Source organism: Caretta caretta, chromosome 10 (assembly GCF_965140235.1).
Source record: "Caretta caretta isolate rCarCar2 chromosome 10, rCarCar1.hap1, whole genome shotgun sequence".
Taxonomy (NCBI): Eukaryota; Metazoa; Chordata; order Testudines; family Cheloniidae; genus Caretta; species Caretta caretta.
In genome coordinates, this window is record NC_134215.1 from 25,931,965 (window position 1) to 25,947,700 (window position 15,736).

Genomic DNA, 15,736 nt, shown 5'->3' on the forward strand with positions numbered 1-15,736 from the left:
AGTTGCACCACTTTACATAGTATTAAGAAAGTTCATAGGAGTAAATCCTGCCCAGTGCCTCTCCTGATATGGAATGCTCTGGTTACACACCATCAGTATCTGTGTTTGTGTTCGCTTTTGGCAGTCTCACAGAGGCATATAGCTGCCCCCACTGCTATGCGCACCTGGAGAGGCTGGAAGAATCACTATTCAAATTCTGTACTCCCCCACCGAGGACAGCAGCTTTACTGCTCCATGGCCTGGGTGGAGAGTAGTCCGTACCTCCCCAAAGATGTCCTTACCAGTGAGCTGGAAATCAGGATCAAGATTTACTCCATAATGAGAAGCAGGCCTGGACATGGAGAAAACATGAACTCAGTGGGGAAAAAGGGGCAGTTTGCCCAGGAGTCCTGTTTGAGAGGGCCACCAAACCTAGTGGTGTTGCAAACTGTTGTATCAGATTGCAACATCACGCACTGAAATTTGGCACAGTGAGCCTGGGACACGAGGTGAGCCTTATCCTGGGGTGAGTATGGGGTGGGCTCACTCTCCAACCCCCTCCCCTCTGTGGTAATCTTTTTGGAAGGGTGGGGAGCCTCAGTTTTAGATTTTGCCCCAGGCCCTCAAAACCCTCTGTCTGGCCCTGTATGGACTTTATACCTATAATAAATTTCATTGTATATTAATGAAGGGCCTGATCCTGCAATTTTATCCTTTTCACATTAAAATAATTGAATTAGTAAAGGGAGAGGATGGCTGGTGGGATAAGATAGATTACTCAGTACAAAAACACTTGAAATTGACCAAATGAAGTTCTACAAGAAATCGTGGTCTAAGAAGCACAAAGTATTCTTATCTAAACCTAACCTGTCAGATAAGAGCAATTACAGAGCAGCTGCCAAAGGAGGTCACTAAGGCATCATAAATGGAAATGTTCAAGAAGAACATAGGTGATCACAAGCATTAGCTCAGAGTTCATTCCACCTTTTAACATCTTTGGAGGTTCCATTTCTCATTACTTAGCTGCTCTCGATTATTCTAGTATTACTGATTTCTGCGACAGATTTACAACTGAGTGTCAAATGTTTTGCCTAGAGTCAAATAATTCCTAAAAACATACAGCACGTTAATGCAAAATCCTCTCTGCTGCACTGGTATGCAAGAGTAGAGGAAGAAAGATAAGGATTAGGGAACTAGCAGCAAGGCAGGACCTTATGAGTGCTACGCTGAAAGGCCAGCCAATGTGAGATTGCCATGTTCCTAAGGATATGTATGCACTTTGGGGTGGTGGTTTGAGTCCCAGTTTAAGAAGGCATCTCTGTACTAGCTGTGATTGAGCTAGCACACTAAAAATAGAACACAGCCATGGAGGCACAAGGGGTGAGAGGGGCTAGCAACCCGACGTACATACCTGTCTGAGATGCTAGACACATACTTGGGACAGCTACCAGCTCCTGCTGCCACAGCTACACACTGTTTTTAGTGCATTAGTTAGATCAGAGCTAGCACAGTTATGTATCCTCAAGCTGGGAATTACACTCCCATCTTGAAGTGTTAAGACATACCTTAAGGGGTGGAGGTGTAACCCTACCCCAATCAAATGGATTACATGCTGCAGTCACAGCAGCATGGTGTGCACAAAGTGCACTTTGCTTCTGCTTGTAGGAGCAACAAAGAGCATTTCCCAGGGCACCTTCAAACCTGTCCTGTGAAATCCTGCTATGACTGGGTAAAGTTCATAGTAGAATTTTGCAGGGAGTATGTCTGCTCCCTCCACTGTGCTGAACAGGGCAGGATTCTGCTCACTGATAATACTGTGAACATTGAGGTCTGAACTATCCCCATCTATGAAATGGATAATTACTTAGTTTTTTTTTAAAATGCACCCTCAACACCCATAAGTACACCTACCTCGCTGGCGTGTTGTGAAACTTAATCAACTGATGTTGAGAAAACTACTGATTCAGAGAATGAAATGATAGTCATCTGGATGGTGCTCACTCAGTGCTGAATATCAATCAAAGACCTGTACATGAAAAGTCTGCTGGATAACATTAACATTTCTATCACAAATTCAAGAAAAACCTACAAATGTTGAGTTGTTCTGGAAGTGCTGAAGACTTTTCTTACACCATTTTTACTTCATGTAGCAAACCTAGGACAATGGCAAATAATTTAGCTCTCAGTGTTCACTTGCCTTGGAAGAATTAGCTATAATTTTCAGGGTTGTTTCCACACCTCGTCCTTGGCTCATTTTTGTGTGTGTAAAAAGAAAAGGAGTACTTGTGGCACCTTAGAGACTAACCAATTTATTTGAGCATAAGCTTTCATGAGCTACAACTCACTTCATGTGTGTGTGTTGCAGAGGGAAAATCACCACCATTTAAACACATAACTCAGACCAACCCTGATTTGCAGTCTACTAATGCAGAGCCAGTAGGGGGAGTTCACATCATTCCTATGGCTTGGCTGAACTCAACGCTAGTGCAGTAAAGCAAGAGGAAATGACAAAGCAGTCGGTTGGCTTGTGATTCCTCTTGGCTTAAATACTAATGCAGCCGGAGGTATCACCTGACAAGAGTGGGCTATGTGTATGGTGTACTATCCTCCAAAGAGTATATACAAATACAGAACTATGTAGTGAGCATAACATTTGATTGTATATTTTTATTTAAAAAGTGTATTTCTAACAATAAAAAGTGCTACTGGAGGAGTTCAATTATAAATATTTTATTTAATAATACTGATTACACCGGAAACTTACTTATTTCATGGATTTGTGTACATTGCTACCAGTTACATCATGAAGTGCAGTTAGGTATTTTTGTTTAAACATTTGGCACGGTCCACAATATGCTGTAAACAATATTACTTTATTATGCTTAGGCTGCAGTGCTCTCTGTGTATGTTTTCTAACATAATCTGAACAACATACATTTTGCACAATTTTATACAGTTACTGAGTGTCAGTAAGAGTTATAAAAAACACCAAGAGTATTTATAATAAAAGTGAGGATGTGATAAGACTTCATTACTGGAACTTTGATTCTGTAAAAGTACAAGATTTGCTAAAGACATTTACTAAAATCTACTGACTGATATGTTGAATGAACTAATTACCAAAATGTTGTCAAATGAGGAATTTTTTAGTTTGACTTTCTGCTTGATAGTATTATATCTGCTAGGACTGGGATGACAATGAGGTTTCACTGTACAGTTATTTACCAACCCTTCATCTAGTCTTTGTAATCTACATATAATTCCAAGTTTTATCCTGACTTTTGCTGGCTAGTTCCCTAACTATGAACTTTTACAGATAATCATCAGAAAACTAACAGTCAAAAGCCCTGTCTACACTATGAAAACTCTGACCAATGAGTTTCAGAGTTCCGGTGTGTAGCACAGACAGGCTTACATGGATCTCCTTATTTTTAAATTAGCAGAAGTGAATTTCCTTGGTTGCTAGTTGGCAGTAATTATGAAAGTTACTTCTTAGGCAGAAATATTACGGTTTTCAAAACAGACCAGAAGACTTAGACATATCTTTCATTGAAATTATCAGAACTTGTGTCTAAATCTCCTATGCTGCTGAGCAGGTCTCAACCTAAATATTTAAGTGCTTCCACTGAATTTAATTTTTAATTCTTATTTATTGGCTCAGGACATGAAAAATTCACAAGTCAGTTCAAAATATTTTTCACCCTGAATGACGTTCAGTCATTATTCAGGCAAAATTCAAACGTTCCTTAGTGAAGAGAAAGGAAATACATAACAGCACTAGCTTAGCAAATCAGCTTCATGAAAATACTCTTTCTACTGGACAGAGGAAAGGCATATATAAAGGAGATACCCCAAAACAACTGTCTGATAGTGAACAGATTAACAGACCACTGACATTTATAGATCCTGTGATTTTCTAAAGGACCCTAAGCGTGAGAGAAGAAATCTACTAAAACAATAGAATTATTTTGCATTAGAGCTGTGCACTTGGTAAGGACTCCATCACAACAGATCTGATGTCAAGTAATGGCTCGGTACAAAACAATGCATCTGTGGTTTTGCAAAATACCTTGAATTAGAAATTTTGCTAAATCAATGGCTGCATATTATGGGCAAGCAGGTTAAATAATCCTGCAGCCCAACGCATTTTAGATTGCTAAAATAAGGCTGCAGTACATGCTTCATTTTATTTCCTAAGCTTCAGCAATTTGGGTACAGTTTTGTGTGCACAAGTCTCACTTTATACATTAGGAATAACTGATCAAGGGCCAGAAAGGAATTATTCCCCCCCGCTCACTTCCATGTACTACTCAACTGGCCAGATGCATCAATGCCTCTAAAGAACTAGGTATATGTCGAAGGCAGATCTGATGGTCCCTTGGTCCAGTCTGGTATGGCAGATGGTGTGTTTGTATTTATGGGACCACAGCTGGAAGTGATTCTCTGAAATACTGTACTTGGCAGTGCTGGAAAGCAGAGCTTGCTTTGAAACATCTGTTCTCTCCTCCCAGTCACTGTCAGACAGTGGCACTTTCTGCCTGGCAGACATCTCCTAAGCTTCTACCCCACACTCACAAGACCTGCTGCTTCCTCTGGACACAAAGTGGAGAAAGGAAAGCTACAGCATTTACCTATGAAAATATAGATATTATTGTGTTATGTTTAAATAATCAAATATGCAAGGCAGTGCATGTCTGTAGAGTTATTCTTTGTTTCCTGCTCTGACCCAAGGCTGAAAATGGAGGGCAATCTAGCACCCAACAAGTGCAATATCCCCTGCAAACACACTGCTCAGAGCACAGGCATTTTAGATGCACTTGCTAGGGATCTGTGAAACTCCAAAACTCTATGAGCATCCAGAGTTTCAGTTTAAAGCAGCTGGACTTGCTGGTAAGCATGGGAAAAAAACCAACAGCTTCATTTTATGAATTCACATTTTGTCCTGTAAGTGAATATATATATATATATCTCTATGTCAATTAAGTAAATTAATTTCGTTATCTTAGAGGACTGGACTGTTCAGTATAAGAAAGTGTGTGTTTACTTGAAGTCTGCTAAGATGTCACTGAAGACGTTCAGAAAGAGGTGCGCGTGGTGATCCTTGAAGATCAGAGTTGGGCGGAAACGGATCGATCTGTCACCACAGCCTCCCAGGACAACACCTAAGGCAATAAGATGTACCTTAGTGACTTCCCACTTTGTAGGATACACAGCACATACCATTCTTTCAGGATGAAGTTCATCCCAGTGCAGAGGGCCAGTACAAGCTTCTCCACAGCACTGCAGACCCATGTAAAGCCATAAATGGGGTTTCAGTGGTGCAAAGGGGCCTGGAGCTGATCACCTGACACAACAACAAACATAAGCAGCACGGTAGCAGTTTGATGCTTCTCATCAGATGTTTGAAATGCGGGAAGTAGTCCTAGCAGTGACAAGGGAGGCCAAATAGTATCACAAAGAGACTGATGCTCAGGCAGTGACAAAGACTGAAAGCGAGCATTAATACTCTTAACACAGTCACGGCCTACATCACAGTACAAGATGTTTGCTAGTTTTCATCTTTGGTGTGATGTTTTTGTATTTAATACACTGTTAAGTACAGAAGGTCAAGAGTAACCATCCAAAGGGACTGGCCAATCATTGAATCCGTACTAAATTTTTTTTTTAAATGTAAAGTATTCTCCTGATTCTGAAACAATTTATCCATTCTCCCAATCAAAGGCTGCAGTACTGCTAAAATCTCTGTTGCTCAGCTGGGGCCATGTCAACACTACAGAATTTTGTTGACAAAATTATGGTGCTTTAACTAAACCGCTTTAATTAAACCACTACTGCATGTCCACACTATACTCCTTGTTTTGGCAGAGCGCACCCACACTAGCAACTCTTGCATCAACGCAGAGAGCAGTGCACTATGAGTAGCTATCCCACTGTGCAACTGGCTGCAGGGTGCTTTGGGAAGGGCTTGCAATGCCTCATGGGGCAGGTACAGTGTCACTTGATGCAGGTTTCTCAAACCCATTGTTCCATGGGCATTGCCAGCTGCTTTTCAACTGAAATGTTTGTGAGGGTGTGGGAGAGAGAGGGAGTATGTGATAGGGATAGGGTTGCCAACCCTCCAGGATTGTTCTGCAGTCTCCAGCAACTAAAGATTAATCTTTAATTAAAGATAATGTCATGTGATGAAACCTCCAGGAATTCATCCAACCAAAGTTGGCAACCCTAGACAGGGAGCGGGGGGGAGGAGGAAGGGGAAGAAAGAGAGACAGTGCGTGTTGGGGGAGTGTTTGAGTGAGTGTGGGGAAAATGTGTATGTGAGAGACAGACAGAATGTGTGTGAGGGAAGTGATTATGTCGGCATGCTGTGTAAGTTCAGACAGCAGCCGGAAACAACCAGTCCTGAGGCAGGGGGAGAGGAACACCCTGAACATCAGACATGCCTACTGCTTTCTTCTTAGTGCCAGAGAGAGCAGGATTCCATGTTCATGATTTGCTCTTTGCTGCAAGAGGGGAGCGGCATGTTCAGCTGTGAGAACTTCAAGGAGCTTTGAAAGGGGAGGGGTGCATACTTGTGTAGCTGTATGCAGGGCAGCAGAGTTCAAAACATTGAGCAGAGCGGTCACAGTAGGCATTGTAGGATACTGCGGGAGGCCAGTTATGGCGACATAAACTGTAGCATCTATATGGATGCTTTCTCGCTTTAATTTTGCCACAAAAAGCTTTATGCCTCTCGTCAAGGTGGTTTTGTTTTGCCGACATAAGTACCTTTTTAGTGTGTACACCTCCACTGTTTTGTTGTCAAAAGCTGCCTTCTGCCAACAAAACTGTGTTGTGTAGACAAGGCCTGGTCCACACCCACCCACCCACCCACACCTACCCTACAGCACTAACTAGTTTTGAAGTGGCCCTGAAAGTGTTTCTCCTTCAGCCTTCTCGGTTGGCTCACTTTTCATAAGCAAGGAGGATGTTGATTTTCTTTTATAGTTTTCTAAAATGTTAGTCTGACAGTAATTTCAGCAGAGGGACAGCACCAAGTTCATGAATACAATTGTCTGCTCTATGTGTACCATTCTCAAGCTACCTTAGTCTTGGACGGCTAAGAATTCATAGAATCAGGGGGATGTTTAAAACAATAAGGTAGGTTGCATTTTAAATTTGGAGTCTCTCAGCAATGAAAATCTCTCTCTAAAGCTTGGGTGGGAAAAAATAAATTCTCACAAAGAAGATCTGTCTCATCTCTAAAGTACAATAATTGCTGGTACTTTTGTTACTGTTTTAGGGAGCTTCAAGGGTTATTTCATCACTGAGTATTGCATAAAGTTAATAGCTTTCACCCTCCCCCCCCATTCTGGGATTTAAATCTTTTTCACCTTTTGCATCTTAATTTGTCTGAGTCAGTTCTATAAGCAGGATGTACAGACAGACTTTCTGAAGCCTCAAATTTAATAACAGGCATTTCCCCAAAACCGTATTTATTTTAAAACTTATAATGTTACAAAGATTTTCATTGCACAGGAGTCTTATTTTATGGAAATGCAAGATCACAGCCCTAACGCCTAAGGGAAATTGTTTTACTGTTTCAGCTTTTACAAAGAAAAGGTTTTGCTTCCCAACCCCACATGTCAACATAATACTAGAATTTAACAGTCCTCTAAAAAACCACTGTATAATTGTTTAAACCTAAAGATCTACAGTGACTAGTGATTTGGGGTGCCTGACTTGAGACAAATTAGAAGGAACCTTATTTTCAGAGGCTGAGTGCTCAGCACTTTGTTTGAAATTCAGGCCCCTTCTAAGGTGTCTCAAGTTGAGCACCCAAAAATCACAAGTTACTTTTGAAAATCTTGGCCAGCTACAGATACACTTCTATAGACGATCTATTATTATGAAATTATAGTCTGCATAGTTGTATAAACTGTGGTATGTCATGACATAAAATGACAGTTCTATAAACTATAAATTATTGTAAGCTACACTGCAAGAAGAGTGGATTATATAGGGATATATACACACACACACACGATTATGTGATTTTCTATACACAAATAAATTTTGAGTATTACCAGCCTAAATAGAACATTCCACTGTTATAGAAAAAAGATCTCATTTTCTAATTAAAAAATTAAAATTATAAATGGCATTATAAAATATTACTCATACATACATGATAAATTAGTGTGGTGGTGTAAATGTATTCACTAACAAAAAAAGCCTTGGTAGAACTAACCTCTATTTTAATATAAAAATTAAAATCTCCACTGAAGTGTTAGGCTGTATGTAGAACATTAGGGGAACATTTCTGTTGTCTTACATCCCGAATGTGGAAACAACCTGAGGCTTTGGCATCATGCTTATGGAAATAGTATGTTATTTCCTCAGCCAGGGAAAACAAAATTTTCTGGAACTTTTTCATTCACTGGTGCAACATCCGTGTGACATTGTCTATACGCCACAGGAGAAAAATCAAATGCATGCGGGGATGTGATACTGAAAGCCACTCTCCCGCATGACATGTGGACAGACTTTATCATACCTTTATTTCTGGCTATTGCAATTAGCTTGGTCCTGGTTGCATCATTTGGAGTGTCAAATGAACAGAATGTCCCTCGCCCTCTCGCTCTGCTGATGAGATGGGGGTAACGAGCCTAGAATAAAGAGTTATGGGAGCATTACTTCTACATCTGCTGTCAGACCTTTCCAGCAGAGACTCCAGGACATTCTGCTGGTGAGCTGTGCACCTTGGGATTCTGACACGTGGAAACTCTGCCTTCTCAGTATCTGCAGCCACGGAAATACTACACAGTTTTAATTTCTGACACAGGGTCCTGTGACCAATTTACCAAGCTACAATAACTGCCTGGTGTTGCTGGAAAGTTTAGTAACTAGAAACTTAGATGTCTATTCCTGGTAGAAATGTGTGTTCTCTCTCATAAGGACATAAAGGAGTCTGACAGAGTTTACCCCACAGAACAGGATCAATAGGCAATATTTACTTGGATTTTTAAAATGCACCCATCCTGTACATTTAGGATACTGCCAAGGCAAATAAGAACATAAGAATGGCCACACTGGGTCAGCCCAGTATCCTGTCTACCGACAGTGGCCAATGCCAGGTGGCCCAGAGGGAGTGAACCTAACAGGTAATGATCGAGTGATCTCTCTCCTGCCATCCATCTCCACCCTCTGACAAACAGAGGCTAGGGACACCATTCCTTACCCATCCTGGCTAATAGCCATTAATGGACTTAACCTCCATGAATTTATCCAGTTCTCTTTTAAACCCTGTTATAGTCCTAGCCTTCACAACCTCCTCAGGCAAGGAGTTTCACAGGTTGACTGTGCGCTGAGTGAAGAAGAACTTCCTTTTATTTGTTTTAAACCTGCTGCCCATTAATTTCATTTGGTGGCCCCTAGTTCTTATATTATGGGAACAAGTAAATAACGTTTCCTTCTTCACTTTCTCCACACCACTCATAATTTTTTTACCTCTATCATATCCCCTGTTAGTCTCCTCTTTTCCAAGCTGAAAAGTCCTAGCCTCTTTAATCTCTCCTCATATGGGACCCGTTCCAAACCCCTAATCATTTTAGTTGCCCTTCTCTGAACCTTTTCTAATGCCAGTATATCTTTTTTGAGATGAGGGGACCACATCTGTACGCAGTGTTCAAGATGTGGGCGTACCACGGATTTATATAAGGGCAATAAAATATTCTCTGTCTTATTCTCTATCCCCTTTTAAATTATTCCTAACACCCTGTTTGCTTTTTTGACTGCCTACTGCGTGGACGTCTTCAGAGAACTATCCACAATTACTCCAAGATCTCTTTCCTGATTAGTTGTAGCTAAATTAGCCTCCACCATATTGTATGTGGGGTTATTTTTTTTTTCAATGTACATTTCTTTACATTTATCCGCATTAAATTTCATTTGCCATTTTGTTGCCGAATCACTTAGTTTTGTGAGATCTTTTTGAAGTTCTTCTTCACAGTCTGCTTTGGTCTTAACTATCTTGAGCAGTTTAGTATCATCTGCAAACTTTGCCACCTCATTGTTTACCCCTTTCTCCAGATCATTTATGAATAAGTTGAATGGGATTGGTCCTAGGACTGACCTTTGGGGAACACCACTAGTTACTCCTCTACATTCTGAAAATTTACCATTTATTCCTGCCCTTTGTTCCCTGTCTTTTAACCAGTTCTCAATCCATGAAAGGATCTTCCCTCTTATCCCATGACAACTTAATTTACGTAAGAGTCTTTGGTGACGGACCTTGTCCACATGTTTGTTGACCCCCTCAAAGAACTCTAATAGATTAGTAAGACATGATCTCCCTTTACAGAAACCATGTTGACTTTTGCTCAACAATTTATGTTCTTCTGTGTGTCTGACAATTTTACTAGTTTCAACTAATTTGCCCGGTACTGACATTAGACTTACCGGTCTGTAATTGCCAGGATCACCTCTAGAGCTCTTCTTAAATATTGGCGTTACATTAGGTATCTTCCAGTCATCGGGTACAGTAGCTGACATAAAGGACAGTTTACAAACCATACTTAATAGTTCCGCAATTTCACATTTGAGTTCTTTCAGAACTCTTGGGTGAATGCCATCTGGTCCCGGTGACATGTTACTGTTAAGATTCTCAATTAATTCCAAAACCTCCTCTAGTGACACTTCAATCTGTGACAATTCCTCAGATTTATCACCTACAAAAGACGTCTCAGGTTTGGGAATCTCCCTAACATCCTCAGCCGTGAAGACTGAAGCAAAGAATTCATTTACTTTCTCCATGATGACTATATCGTCTTTAAGTGCTCCTTTTTGTATCTCAATCGTCCAGGGGCCCCACTGGTTGTTTAGCAGGCTTCCTGCTTCTGATGTACTTAAAAAACATTTTGTTATTACCTTTTGAGTTTTTGGCTAGCTGTTCTTCAAATTCCTTTTTGGATTTTCTTATTACATTTTTACATTTAATTTGGCAGTGTTTATGCTCCTTTCTATTTACCTCACTACGATTTGACTTCCACTTTTTAAAAGATGCCTTTTTATCTCTCACTGCTTCTTTTACATAGTAGTTAAGCCACGGTGGCTCTTTTTTAGTTCTTTTACTGTGTTTTTTAATTTGGGGTATACATTTAAGTTGAGTTCCTATTATGGTGTCTTTGAAAAGTGTCCATGCAGCTTGCGGGGATTTCACTCTAGTCACTGTACCTTTTAATTTCTGTTTAACTAACCTCCTCATTTTGCATAGTTCCCCTTTCTGAAATTAAATGCCACAGTGTTGGGCTGTTGAAGTGTTCTTCCCACCACAGAAATGTTAAATGTTGTTATATTATGGTCATTATTTCCAAGTGGTCCTGTTATAGTTACCTCTTGGACCGGATCCTGCACTCCACTCAGGACTAGATCGAGTTTTGCCTCGCCCCTTGTGGGTTCCTGTACCAGCTGCTCCAAGACGCAGTTATTTAAAGTATCAAGAAATTTTGTCTCTGCATTTCGTCCGGAGGTGACATGTACCCAGTCAATATGGGGATAATTGATATCCCCTACTATTATTGAGTTTTTTCTTTTGATAGCCTCTCTAATCTCCCTTAGCATCTCATCCTCACTATCACTAGCCTTGTCAGGTGGTCGATAATAGATCCCTACTGTTATATTCTTATTAGAGCATGGAATTACTATCCATAGAGATTCTGTGGAACATGTGGATTCATTTAAGATTTTTATTTCATTTGATTCTACATTTTCTTTCACATATAGTGCCACTCCCCCCCCCCAATGACCTGTTCTGTCCTTCCGATATATTTTGTACCCCGGAATGATTGTGTCCCATTGATTGTCCTCACTCCACCAGGTTTCTGTGATGCCTATTATATCAATATCCTCCTTCAACACGAGGCACTCTAGTTCACCCATCTTATTATTTAGACTTCTAGCATTTGTGTACAAGCACTTTAAAAAACTTGTCACTGTTTATTTGTCTGCCCTTTTCGATGTGTCAGATTCTTTATGTGAATGTTTCCCGTCTGATCTGGCCCATACTTTATCCTCTTTCATTCCCTCCTCCTGACTAAAACCTAGAGAATCTCTATCAATAGACTCTACTTGAAGAGAAGTCTCTGTCCAATCCATGTGCTCCTCTGCAGCAATCGGCTTCACCCATCTCTTAGTTTAAAGACTGCTCTGCAACCTTTTTAACGTTAAGTGCCAGCAGTCTGGATCCACTTTGGTTTAGGTGGAGCCCATCCTTCCTGTATAGGCTCCCCCATCCCAAAATTTTCCCCAGTTCCTAATATATTTAAACCCCTCCTCTCTACACCATCGTCTCATCCACGCATCGAGACTCTGACGCTCTGCCTGCCCACCTGGCCCTGCGCGTGGAACTGGTAGCATTTCTGAGAATGCCACCATAGAAGTCCTAGATTTCAGTCTCTTTCCTAGCCGCCTAAATTTGGCCTCCAGGACGTCTCTCCTACCCTCCCTACGTCATTGGTACTTACATGTACCACGACCACTGGCTCCTCCCCAGCACTACACATAAGTCTATCTAGATCCACAACCTTTGCACTAGGCAGGCAAGTCACCATACAGTTCTCAAACCCAGATATCTAGGTTTCTAATGATCAAATCTCCCCTTACTAACACCTGCCTTTTCCTAATGACTGGAGTTCCCCCCCTCCTCCCCCCCGGAGAGGTAACCTCAGTGCAAGAGGATACCCCAACATCATCTGGAAGGAGGGTCCCAACTATGGGAAGGTTTCCTTCTGTTCCCGTTGACTGCCCTCCTTCTCTGGGCCTTTCATCCTCCTTAACAGCGCAGGGACTGTCTGACCGGAGGTGGAACAAACCTACAGTGTCCTGGAAAGCCTCATCAACATACCTCTCTGCCTCCCTTAGCTCCTCCAGTTCCGCCACCCTGGCCTCCAAAGCCCGTACACGGTCTCTGAGGGCCAGGAGCTCCTGGCACCGAATGCACACATACGCCACCCACTCACAGAGCAGGTAATCATACATGCTACAGCGAGTGCAATAAACAGGATAACCCCCACTCTGCTGCTGGGCTTCTGCCTGCATTTTCTCCTACAGTTACCTAGGTTAATGATAGGGTTTTTGTTTAAATCAAGAAGTTTTGATTATAGTTTAGTTTAAAGGTTTTGAAGATTGGCAAGTGTACCTCGCCCCCTTCCCAACTCCTTCTCGAAACTCCCGGTTAGCAGTCCCTGGTCGCAAAGCTCCCTGGTCACTTTTTCACTGCTTCATAAAGCCCTGGCCTTCTTGATAGCCCCGCACCCTGACTAAGGCTCAGCCAATGAACAGAGGCTTCTGGATTTCGAACCCTGTTTTGAAGCTCACAGCTTCCAACTGCCGGCCACAGCCCACGGTCTGAGCACAAACCACTTACTGAATGGTGCTAGAAACCAGCTTATCTTCATGTTGCATAAGCTGTAAGTTTTGCTAGACACAAATATATTCTGTTGCTAAAAATACATATACACAGTAGTAGGTATGTTCAACCCCTTGCCCATTATGATGCTTATTTCTAGTGAAGTGGTAACTTTGTTTTCTAAGTGAGACTAGCAAGAGTTTAGCTCTTTATTCCCCAAGGAAGCATGCACCGCTGTGTGGCTGGGACATAGCCTTTTTTAATGAAAAGAGAAAAATGAAAAGGGCAACAGCAGGGATTTTTGTATAGAAAGAAAAATCTCACCCCCCAATATAAGAGCATAAGAACTGGCATACTGTGTCAGATCAGGGTCCATCTTGCCCATATCCTGTCTCCAACAGTGGCCCAATAGAACTTCAGGGGGAGTGTACAAAACAGGGCAATTACAGAATGATCCACCCCTGTCCTCCCTTCCGGGTTGTGGTAGTCAGAGGTTTACAGTTGCTCTGAGCATGGAGTTGCATCCCTGATCATCGTGACTAATAGTCATCCTCCATGAACTTATCCAGTTCTTGTTTGAACCCATTTTATTTAATATGCACCACACTTTGAGATGACGACCTTATATACGACTGTCTCTGTGCAGCACATTGAACTAGTGTCTGGTATATTCTATAGGACTGCTTTTAATTAAAAAACAACAACCCAACCACCCATGATCAATAGTTTAGTACAGAAGCCGAGGCAGCGAGATCTGTCATGTCCACAGACTGAACCCATCATAACTCAGCTTCAGGACACAAATCCTGCAAACTGAAGTTAAAGAGTAAACAATTTTAATTTACCCCATAAATCTCAAAGAAAAGAAACCACATGGTCACTTCTCCCTGTCTGCTTGGACAGGATCATTAATGAGTAGCTCCTGAGGGAGAACAGCAGTTAACCATTTGCAAACAAATGTGCTGGTTGTACTCCTCTTTGTCCACCCACTATTCACAGATTAATCATAAGATCATAGAATATCAGGGTTGGAGGGACTTCAGGAGGTCATCTAGTCCAACCACCTGCTCAGTTGGACAAACACTTCCCCTATCTTAGTCACACAGCTTCTAAGTGCCAATAGATTCCTATATTCCTAGCATTAGCTTAGTATCTCACAGTAAATAACCATTCAAAAACCTTTTGTGCTAGTACAGACTGGCCTGATTATTGTAAAAGCGTCAGTAAACCCAGATTTTATTTGTATTAAGAACAATTTCAGTGAATGCACCAGGATTTTGAGGTGGGCCCAATCCTGCACTCTGCTGGTGATCACAATGGGGCTCAGACACTGCTGAGCAGTGCGATAAAGACCTCAGTCAATAAAAACTCTAATACTTGTGGTGGAAAAGGCCCATCATCTCTTCATTTTCTTGTCTAGAAGACAAGTGGGACTTCTGTAGTACAAGGAGATATTTAACCTTAAAACAATAAAACCAGGACAATTAAACCTGTGTACACTGATGGTACACCACACAGTAGAACTCAGACTCATAGACTAAGGCCAAAGGGGACTATCTTGATCATCTAGTCCAGAGGTGGGGTACCTACGGCAGGCCAGAAGCCCCAATCCTCGGGCCCCCACATCGCACTGGAGCTGTGAGTGCTAGTTCGCCCCGCCAGGCCCTTAAAAGTCCGGTCAGCTCGATGCCGCTCCCAGAAGCAGCCGGTATGTCCAGCCCCTAAGCACAGGGGCAATCAAGGAAACTCTGCATGCTGCCCCCGCCCCCAGCACCAGTTCCGCAGCTCCCATTGGCCGGGAACTGTGACCAATGGGAGCTGTGGGGGCGGCGCCTGTGAACACAGCAGCATGCAGAGCTGCCTGGCTGCGCCTCTGCCTAGGAGGTCGGACGTGCCGGCCATTTCCGGGAGAAGCGCAGAGCCAGGGCAGGCAGGAAGCCTGCCTTAGCCCTGCTGTGCCGCCAACTGGGAGCTGCCTCAGTTAAGTACTGCCCGGCCAGAGCCCGCACCCTGAACCCCCTGCCCCAGGTCGGAACCCCCTCCCGCACCCTGCAAGTTACCTGCAAGTCCAGCAGCCCGGCCAGTAGAGCTTTCCCTGCATGGGCTGCATTGTTTAGAAGGTCTTCCCTCTTAATAACATTAAGGACTTCAACAAGCATGAGGTTCTTGGCGGGATCTCCAAGCCAGGTGTTAAAAATCCGATATGGCTGGAGGGAGAGGGGAAAAAAATTGTGGAAGATGGTGAGAGGCAATTTGAATCAAAGCAATGCTGTACACAAAGGAAAGTGAATACATGGGTGTCAACAAACATCTGGGGCACCAGAAATGAACACTCGGTGCCTCTTCTGTGTTGTAGGAACAGAAAGCCTGCCC

The 15,736-nt window shown here is 42.3% G+C and overlaps 1 protein-coding gene across 3 annotated transcripts in view; it reads right to left on the reverse strand.

Annotated features, from left to right (window-relative positions):
- Positions 1-2,693: 2,693 nt before the first annotated feature.
- Positions 2,694-15,736, reverse strand: part of ABAT (4-aminobutyrate aminotransferase) — a 148,086-nt gene continuing 135,043 nt past the window's right edge. For all 3 annotated transcript variants that reach the window (XM_048867246.2, XM_048867245.2, XM_075132789.1), the window contains exons 14-16: positions 15,424-15,570; positions 8,513-8,624; positions 2,694-5,141 (exon numbers count right to left, since the gene is read on the reverse strand). In XM_048867246.2, coding sequence (XP_048723203.1) covers positions 5,020-5,141; positions 8,513-8,624; positions 15,424-15,570 — 381 coding nt within the window. In that variant the 3' untranslated portion in view covers positions 2,694-5,019. The remainder of the gene's footprint in view (positions 5,142-8,512; positions 8,625-15,423; positions 15,571-15,736) is intronic.